Genomic DNA, 10,460 nt, shown 5'->3' with positions numbered 1-10,460 from the left:
ACTATTCCAAGCTGAGGGGGGATTCGACTTGAATTTTTTATTTTTAATGCTTCATATCCACTCACCAAATCACTTTGATTCCTAAATTACATTAGGACTAAGTATTGTTTCGTGTACGCATATTCATTGACAATCTGCAATCATCTTGTAAATATACACTTTAATAACGTCGCCCCCCATGGTTCAGTGTCATTGGTTCCGTCTGTTGCCGCTGTGTATTGCTCTCCTTCCTGAAAGAGACTTGCATTGGAGCCGCTGATGTTGCTGCGCTGAAGCTGGTGAGTTGAGTCTTTTTCTCAATTTTTCTCAATTTCTTCGAGTACAAATTATCACACTGACATTGCTTTACCTATATATGCTCCCCCCGACTGTATCTTTTTAAATAAGTAGCTTATTCAACTGGTGTTTTGCCCCCATTTTTGGTGCGAGTGTCTGTGCCCCCTCTCATCCTCCCGCTGTGGTTGGAGGTGTCGTGGTCCTGCTCGGGTTGTGTTTACAAATCCAGCTCACAAGCAAGGTACTGTAGTAGATACAGGCAGTTCAGACACATCTGTTCCAGGCTGTGTCACATATCGAGGTTGGATAGTTTGAGACTCACTCATGTTGCGGAAAGAAAGGGAATTTAAAGGGAAGCTTCACCGGGAAAGGAGGAAGACAGGGGCGAAGGTAACACCGCTGCAGGTGTTTCCCTGTTTCCCCTGTTGATTGGTGCAGACTGTCATCTGTGGAAGTCATCGAATCCACATAGTGAGGGGAGAGCGATGTAGCAAAAGTGGGAGAAGTTGAAATTGAGGTTAATGTAATTCTTGATTCATTACATGTCACAATCGCGTGACATTGTGAAGGTCCTATCATCATTAGTTTGTGTCGGTATGACAGTGATACACTCAAAAGCAAAACTCAAGCAACCTGCTCCTGAAACATGACTGCACCACCTGCATCATGCTCTAATCCTCATTATTTTCTCAGTTTGGTCAAAATTAAACAAAGCACTGTAAACTCAATGCATGAAATGGTATTTGGCATTTTCCGCAAGCCATAGTTGATCATTTAAAATTATTTCTTTCAGCCCCAAACCTGTTGTATTGGAAAAGCAAACAAAATCAGATACTAAAAAATATAAGCTATAAGCAAAATTATTTTTTAGCAATTAATTGGTTATAATTTTTTGTTTATTAAGTTTCTGTTTTTTTGCATCTGTTCTTAAAAATCCATAGTTTACCTGTGTTGGCTGTATGAAATGCTAGTTGGCTAATTTGAAACCAAAAATTAAATGATGAATGGGCTGATCCTCTTTTGTTAATGTATAACCACAATAATCTTAGTTAATGATTTCTCTGCTATAAACGTATTAGACCACGTGTAAGGGGGACAAGTGTTCTCTTCTAGCGTCTTATATTGTTGTTATTTGTCTTGTTTCAACAGACTCAATAAAGGTGAAATCCAACGATTCCTGAACATCCTTGCAGTCAATTCATGGCAGTGAACTTCTCAACTGAAGATTAAACCTTTAGTACTCAGCTCCAGAACATTGCCCTCTTAGATGCCGCTCTGTCTTCACATTTGCAAATGGCTTGCTGTCTGAAGGACGAGCTCCTCTGTTCCATCTGCCTCAGCATCTACCAGGACCCGGTCAGCTTTGGCTGCGAGCACTACTTCTGCAGAAAGTGCATCACCGAGCATTGGAGCAGACAGGAGCCTCACGGGACGCGGGACTGCCCAGAGTGCCGGAGGACCTTCGCCGACCCCCTCCTCTCCCCGAGCCTCAAGTTGTCCAACATTGTGGAGCGCTACTCGGCCTTCCCGCTGGACGCCATCCTAAACGCTCAGAGGAGCTCCTATCCCTGCAAGGACCACGAGAAGGTCAAGCTCTTCTGCCTCACTGATAAAAGCCTGGTGTGCTTCTTCTGCGACGAGCCGGCGCTGCACGAGCAGCACCAAGTCACCACTATTGACGAGGCCTACGAGGAGATACAGGTCAGCTGTGGCACACACGCACACACACACACACTGTGACAGCTCATTAGCAAGGGTGAGGCTGACATTTTCTTAAAACCCGTCAGAGCTCTGCGCCACATTCGGCCAGTTGCACTCACTGACCCTGTGGGAGCTGCCCAGACAGTTCAGCCTCAGTCCCTTTACCGCCACAGAGCATCTCCACTGAAGCAGTTTAGAGATGCTGTGCTTTGCTTATGAGTACTGTGGGCACAGTAGGTGGTGAAGAGTGAGACATATCTAATTTACCTTTCCCTCTCTGATGCCCACATTACCTGACTCATCTGTGAGTTCAGTTCAGTGTCAAACCTCCTGAGGCAAAGTGTAAATTAAACGCCTAACTTGTCTTTATGTTGTATGGCCTAGATAGTTTTACAAATATATATTTTGGTGGTATTTCAGAAAAACTATAGTAAATTATCACATTGATAGACATATTTGAGTCTTTGAATGTTAGAAATATTATAAAATTATAGAAAATATTTAGAATTATCCACAAGTTCCCATTGTGGTAAACACATGGATCTATTAACGCTGGCTTTTAACACTGGATGTCCATTTGTGTGATATCCATTGTTAAAAGCTGGCATGATGATCTATGCGTTTTTACAGATTTTCAATGAAAAAAAAAAGATCCTTGCATTTACAGCGACTACTGAAACCATGGAAACGTAAACATTCAATTCCACCAGAAGAGCAAAACCAGCTTACGTTTTTGCCGTTCGGAAAAAGGTGGATAGAAAAACATCCATAGTTCAGTTCCTGCCAGTTCATGTCGATGCCTCATCTCTCTCCATGCTTCCTATCATCATTCTTCTACTTTTAAACTGGCCCCAGAAATGTGGTTTGTTTTCGTAAGGAGATCTTAATTGAATTCCAATGCACCATTGTTTGTTGAAATATTTGGGGAAAAGGCAAAAATCTCAATGAGCCAATAACCTTTTCATGACAGCGGCATTGATGAACTTCCTTATAAAGCATATGTTAATGTGTCATATGTGTTTACAATGAGTCATTTTTTCCACATTAGCAGGGCTGCTTCAGTGTTTGCTTTCCTCTCACTGTTTGGATAATTCCATTCCCACAGAGCCAAAATCCAATAACTGTGAAACAAATCTCCTAATCCTGTTCCTTCTTTGCTCCAGTATGCATAGAAACACATTCCAGTCAAATGTTATGTAGTCTGCCTTATTTTCTTGAAGTCTGCCCTTACTGAAGCATGTATTCAGTATTCAATGTATTCAGATCTGCTTTGATGCAGTGTAAAAAGCATTCGATACCCAGTCTTTTTGGCAAACATCGCAGTGTGCTTTCTGATGAGAAACAGACCATTATGTTGATGATTGACACTCAGCTGTGCGGCTGTGGAAGGTTTACACTCATCACTGCAGTTCAGACCACCACACTGCATTATCTATGTATAGCTTTTGGATGCAGAGACGGTATAAGTGCGATGGTCTGTTCATTCCACTGATCTCTCACCCTCTTGAAAGTGCATCTTTGACAACTCTGCCCTCAGCACTCTGAAACAATGAGCAGATTTATATGCAGACCACAGCTGATTTAAAAACTCCACCTGATGGAGGAAGAGGGAGACGTATCATTGAATAGCTGTCATTTTGTCAAGCTATCGTTTTTATCAGTTCGTTTTTTGAGTGGCAGCATGAACGGCCGAATCGACTGAACTGACAGTCCAGTCCAGAAGTACTGTAGTGAATAGAGAAAATTATAACTACAATGTTATCCAATGTGATGATTGAACTTGTATAAGATATTTTTTGTCTTGCATATAATATATAATAAACTCCTAAATAAGTCAAATGAAAAGAATAAGGGCATCATCATCTTCTGATTTTAGAATCAGAAAAATGGCCACAAGAAGCCTGATGTAGATTGTACTGTATGATATATTGCAGTTTTTTTTAAAGTCGACTCACAATGGTAATACGTTAATATATTTCATATGCCCTTCATGAAAAACTCTTCTTCCTTTAAGCATTTGTTATTGCAGCTTTCACAGAAATGATGGATATACCTCTTGTGTTTTGCTGGGGGCAAATTTAATCTGCTTTTTAGTTTATGAGAAAAATATCATTTGGCCTGTCACCAAATAGCTTCCCTGAGGTGTTTGCAGGGACCTAATAAAGGCTTTTAACCACAGAGTGAAAGAAAGGTACAGTTAGTTTAATCAATAGATCACATTAAAAGTTGTCACCGGGTAGCACAGAGCTACAGCTGTACCTGTCTGCCTTCTATGTTCAGCGTAATTAACAGTGCTGCGAACATCAATGCTGTTCTCCTTAGCTCCCAATCAGGCTCCGCGCTGAAAGCCTGAGAAAGGTCAAAACTGTGTAATCTGGGAGCAGAAGTAATTAGGCCCAGCACAAGATGTTTCTCTTTTCTTGGACACCAGCTTGTCCCTCAGCTTGGAGCTCCTTTCAAGGCAGCGATCTGGCATTTGGTATTCTGGCAGGAGCTTTGGAGGCTTCCCAGATCTACAATACTGTGAGAGAGAATACAAGCACACAGAGGCCCCATCGGAAACAACCGCGTCCCATGATGAGCTTGGCATGGCCGCCCTTTCAGATCCACAAGTGGGCCGGTTTGTTACCTAACATCTCCAGCCTTATACCCGACAAACACAAACTTTAGGACGAGGCAGCAGATGGACCACATGTTTCTTTTTTATGTATCTTTTTCAGTAGACAGGAGCCGTGTCCTCAGGTTGTAACTTCTCATTTAGCATCAGGCCTGACATAGCCGGACTAAAGTGCCAAAACAGCATGGTGACAGCGTGTTAAAGGACCGCAGCAATGGGCTCCAACACTTTGACTAGGAACATGCGGTGCCAGCTTGGTGGCCTGGTTTAAAATGAACCTTAGAGTTTTTGTAGGGTGGGAAAGTTGGTCGATCAGGGGAAAAGGATTTGGTGGACTGAAAGCCAAAGCTTAGCCTCTTTTGTGTTGAATTGTTTGACACTTTGGCACTTTCAGAGCAGTTTCCAAAGAGTCTGTGTTTTTTTTGTTTTTTTCAAAATATTCCGGAAATTTTTCCCCCAGAGTAATTAAAAATCATAGTGAGATCTGGGGAATAATGATTCACTGTTATTGTCCTTTTTTTCCCAGCAGTGTTTATTAGATTACATCATCCCCTCAGCCTGTCAGCCGCTGGAGGAGCAGGATGACATACACACACACACGCACCGTCACCTTGCTGTTCTTACGCAGCACTGATGATCTGTGTGTTTCACAATCAGAACTACAGACCCCAGAACAACATCTACAGTCATCACTCAGGCATTTGGACCAGCCCTTTACAATCTGCCACCATGAAAAACAGAAATATGAGAACAGTCGCTCGTAGCCCAAAGCTGCTGAATTCCCTCGGTGACTCATCAAGAGGAGCATTTGATCTTTGAATACATACAGTAGTTTAGCCGTGGCCATGTATTTGTGGCTTACTTTTTACATTTTACATAAGCTTTAACTTATTGTTACACCATGCACAAGAATTCAAAGCCTTAGATTTGGTATTCTGCAAGAGACTACAATTCCACAGGGTTCAGAGATGACACACACTTCTGTTATGTCATGGCCACCGCCGCTTTAACTGTGTTGACAGTGTGTTTCACTGGCCACTGTCCACTGATGAGTGCAGCCTTTGGTCGGTTGTAATCTCCTTAGCCTGGCATGTCACTCTGCTGACCCCGGGCCCTGAGTCTTGCTGCTGCGTCGAGAGCTTTACCTCCTGCTGATTTGCATCCTCTTCCTTTTCCTAAACGCTCCCGCGGCCAGAATTTGTAATGCACAAACACATGTAGCAGCCGGCTGCTGCTACTGCTGCTGCTGCAGAAGTGACGCACACGCATCTGATAAACATCCACCCCAACACATAATTGCTTGCCTGTACGCATTTCTCGACATAAAGGACATTAAGGTGGGATGGTAGGAGGATTTGTCTGTGGCTGTGCCATTCGCTTCAGGGAGCGGAGATTTCACAGGGAACTAATGCATTCTGATTAGGAGCGGTTTTATTCCGCCAATCGCATTGGAGGGCATTAAATACCATTTAAACCTAATGTGCAAGAGCAGAAAGCCCTCTTAATGCAAAATTATCTTAAACTTCTTGAGAACTAAAACATTTAACGGGGCCGCAATCATCTCTAGAAATCTCCAGATTCTTAATACACATCATTTTAAATCCTCTCTTTATTTCGTTTTCGAAAAATGTGGACCCTTCAGTCTCGCTCATTGAACTCGTTAGATGAGGTTAAACCCGGGAAGCCAAACATTCTTATCTACCGAGCCCCATTCCTTCACCCCGTTAAAAAAAGTGTGTGCTCCGTGTTCCGGTAAATAACGCCTTTTATCGTAGGCAATGATGAGATTACAGTTCCCTCTCTCTGTCATACTGCACTTGGAGGGCTGGCGCCATCTTAAATAGCGGTTGGCTGGCTCGCCGCAACCCTGATTGGAGCTGGACGAAGCTGTGCACTTATTATCACACCACTGTGGCCTGAAGTTGGCAGCCAGCTCCTGCGGAGGACAAAGTGGGATCCACAGCAGCCGCTGTGCCTTAATTGCGATGATGGAGACTGTCAGTGGAGCTGTGTGTGCAGCCACGGCGTTGCAGGGCGAGACAGACTCTTCCTGCTGTCTAGTTGCCCTGGGGACGTCTTCACGCTCTACTTGACAGCGGTGCAGGACCAGATAAGAAGACTGCAGCCCCTGGTTATCCATGCACATTTGGGGACTTAACTTTATTTGTGAGACTATAGATACTGCAGTTGGAAGAGGGAGAAGAAGAAGAGGAGGAGGAGCAGGCAGCTGTGCAGGGACGCCAGTTTGAGTTTGACTAAAACCCACGCAGCTGAAGAATTAAACGATTACTGAGTCTCCCACACAGACCTGTCACTCAAAGTGTCCGGGTGCACCTGTGCGCCGTGTCCTCCATTAACACGGTTTTCCCGGCGCGCAGCTATTTCTTCCTTATCACACCACAAACACGGCGTTAATGGTGAAAAATGTATTAGCATTTTTCCCATTTGCCTCGCCGTGATGCAGGGCGGTTGTTTGAAAGAGCAGAATGAGCACGCCAGCCTTTGAAGTGTTCCTCTGGTGGTTTGAAAACAGGGGCTGTCTTTCACTCTCCGACTGACAGAGCCCAGCCGAGAGCGCTCTCCGAAGCCCGCCATCACCACGCACGGCCGTGCTGCTGCAGTAATGAGTCAGGCAATTTCAAGGGCACCCACGGCTGCCATCTCCCCTGTGGCTCGCCTCAGTCTGCTCTCCTTTCCCTGTAGCAGCTCCATCTCTCTGTCTCTTTATTTTGTCCCTCCCTCCTGCGTGTCTTCCCTCTCAGTAATCTTCTCCCCGTTCCTGAGGTATGTGCTTTATTAAATGCCACAGATCTTGTTTGGTAACCGATTCCTTTGAAGAAGTTAGTTCCCAGCCCCCCACCCTGCTAATTTTCCCCACCCACCCACCCACCCCCAAAACAAATGAGTGTGTCCAGCTCGGCGGTCAGTCAGGGTGGTGTGGCAGAGAGGCGGCATTCATGTGGAAAAGGAGCCATGGGGAAAGACACAACAGTCATGTTTGGTTAGAGCAGCGAGGGAGAGGCGGCGGCCTGTCCTGCACTTACCACTGATACTGCTGATGATGCTCGGGGCCGGATTAATGTTTACTTTGAGCCCATGCCATTGGAAAATTAGCAGATAAACAGCTGCATTGATTGCAGAAAGAAGAGCTGTACCGTCCATCACAAGTAGCATTTTGTCTTGTTTAGATGATTGCTTAGCCGTCCACTTAAGTGAGTCAGATGTCTGTACATCTGCTGTGCATTAGCAGGGTTTATGTAGACCTTCCGCACAGGGGGGTTGGACTTGCAATTTGCCATGTGTTTGATAGAGGGGGAAAAAAATGTTCACGTTCAACAGCAACATGCCGTGAGGTGAGAAGAGACCAGACGGTGTTAAGCACAAGTACAGTGAGGCTGATACCATCCATCTTATGTTCTGTTTCAAACCCTAAGGAAACCCAAGAGCATCTTCAGACGCTTTAGGAGGAAGTGAAAACGAAATGTTTCACTGAAGATTTTATTATTAGATTACAACATGACCACTCATCATGACTGAGTGATGAAGTTAATGAATCGGTGCATCAGGGGGTTTACAGCCCGAGAGTTAAAGACAGAATTGAACACTTCTTCTCTAAAAAGCACCTATAGCGACAAAACTAGCGTCTTTTTGGACAAGTCACTGGTTAGGTTTTGTCTGGTTCCAAGTAAGATCAGCATGTGTCATGACTCATGTAGATACTATGAAATATATGGGGAAATGTTGCATTGAAGCCATTCCACAGAAATGCCACCTTAGTTCAGACTTGCACCAATAGATCCTCTCCAACACTGTTAAACAGATATTCTTGACACCTATTTAAAAGTAATGCAGTCTATTGCAACAGTAGCTATCTCGCCTTTGTCAGAGCCATAATGCTGATCTATGGTTGAGACTTGCCTCCAAAATGACCATATAAATGATACTATAATTAAACAGTTCCCTTCTGAACATTATGACTCTCATTAAAGGAGATATATCTTGCCTCCTTTTCCACAGATTAAAATAGTTCCCAGGTGTCTTAAAGACATGTCTGTGACATGCTTTGGTCAAAATACCACAAGGATCAAACATCACAGCTCTTTTCATCCTCTCAAAACAGCCCTGTTCAGAACGGCTGGTTTCAGTGTCTGTCCCTTTAAATGCAAATTAACCACTGCTTGCCCCGTCCCTTCTGCTGGTCCAAGGTAGGGGTGGTATTATGCAAATTCAAAACCTAGTTCCTTCACTGGAAGACAACTGAGGGAACAGCTCATAAAACCACATGGATTTCAACCTAGGGAGCCTGAACATTACAGGGTTTTTTGTCAATTCTCACATTTTGGGGGCCGGAAGGCAAGACAAACACCCAAATATATGTTAAAGAGCCTTCAAAAAGTGATATTTCCATAATATGTCCTTTCTTAAAGCAGAAGTAAGCGATCTGGTCGTTTTGGCTAACTTCCTGTCAGCCGATGGAGTTAGCAGTCCCCGCCCTCGTCCCTACGTCACCACATTCACGCGCATCCCTTGGCTGCACACACACTGAGGACCGCCCCTTTATGCCGTTCTCTCTCCTCATTGGATAAAGGTTGTAGGATACAAGGAAAGTTTTCTCCTCGGCTTACAGCAGAGCGGAGTGACTGACAGACCCGTGTTTCAGACCAAACACTCTATATAAGTGATTGCTGTCGGAAGATATAACTATTTAAGACTTATATTAACACAAATATTCCGCTAACTTCTGCTTTAAGGATTTACAGCAGGGCGGCTGTGTTATGTTTCACTAGATTTAAAGAGTTGCTTAATAAACTGGAAACTGACTGTTTCATTTACTCAGCAGCATTGATCCGAAGAGGTGCGCTGTGAGGTGTATTTTCTTTTCTGTGGAAATGACAAAACTCTCCCCACATGACTGTTTCGTGATGAGTCATTGTATCTGAATGCATCGTACTCGTCGTGTGGCATCAGTAGTTGGACACGTACTAGTTCCAACCTGCAGGTCACAGGAGTGATGCGTGCAAGCTGCGACCGGCCCGGCAGGTCAGAGGGGGGTGGGGGTAGGGGTGGGGGCTGGGGGGGATCATTGGCGAGGAGGGATTTGCTGGTCATCTTAGTGAATGAAAGGGGAAGTGCTGTCCTTAAAGTTTTGAGGCTTAAACTGAGGCTTAATGCCGAGCCCTGGCCTCCTTAATGTGAGGCAGATCAGCAGGGAGAGCAGCCTGCACATCACTGACACTCCAATAAAAGATCACTTTAAATTAAAAAGATAAATAAATAAATAAAGTGCAGGCAGTGGAAGGTGTTGCATAAACGGCCACTCTTTCTTCAACTGCCTCAGAGGTAGAATGACCTGTCAAATGTGCTGAATGTGAAATGAGAGGCTGAGGAAGATGGCTTTTAGGCACAGACAATTGCAGAGCTTGGTAAATGTTAAAAAATCCATGAGCGGTAAGTGATCGTAGGGCAGAGCACTTAATATTCACTCTTCTTCTCTGCCTTTTACTTTCGTCTGCATCACTTTGATTTCTTTTTTTTTGGGGGGTGGATGTGAACTGCTGCATCCCGCCGTCTCAACCGTTGGACTCCGAGCCCTGCGTTGGTTGATTAGCTGGAGAATGAAGACAGATTACAGGCCATTGTTCTTTGGGGGGGGGTGGGGGTCTACACAGGGCCGGACGGGGGCCATAATCTCCTGTAATTCCCTGTGTCCGTGATTTGCCTCAGATGATTTAATTAGACCTGCTGCTGATAGGAGTCCTCATTTACAGCTTCTAATCAGCCTGATGTGACTGAACCTCCCCGGGCCGACTGGTTGCCGTGAGGGACGGATGGACCCGGCCCCCTGAAGACGCTGACATGTTAAATG

General features: G+C 44.6%; 2 protein-coding genes across 3 annotated transcripts in view; one reads left to right on the top strand and one right to left on the bottom strand.

Annotated features, from left to right (window-relative positions):
• park7 (parkinson protein 7) overlaps nucleotides 1–10,460 on the bottom strand; it is a 339,990-nt gene that overhangs the window by 253,823 nt on the left and 75,707 nt on the right. The window lies entirely within an intron of this gene.
• Nucleotides 240–10,460, top strand: part of trim62.1 (tripartite motif containing 62, tandem duplicate 1) — a 40,844-nt gene continuing 30,623 nt past the window's right edge. For both annotated transcript variants that reach the window (XM_083971697.1, XM_083971696.1), the window contains exons 1-2: nucleotides 240–278; nucleotides 1,426–1,977. In XM_083971697.1, the coding sequence (XP_083827823.1) occupies nucleotides 1,570–1,977 (408 nt within the window). In that variant the 5' untranslated portion in view covers nucleotides 240–278; nucleotides 1,426–1,569. The remainder of the gene's footprint in view (nucleotides 279–1,425; nucleotides 1,978–10,460) is intronic.

The sequence above is a fragment of the Trachurus trachurus genome (assembly GCF_905171665.1).
Source record: "Trachurus trachurus genome assembly, chromosome: 5".
Taxonomy (NCBI): Eukaryota; Metazoa; Chordata; class Actinopteri; order Carangiformes; family Carangidae; genus Trachurus; species Trachurus trachurus.
Note: the sequence above shows the minus strand (reverse complement) of the source record. Positions and strands in the feature narration are given on the sequence as shown.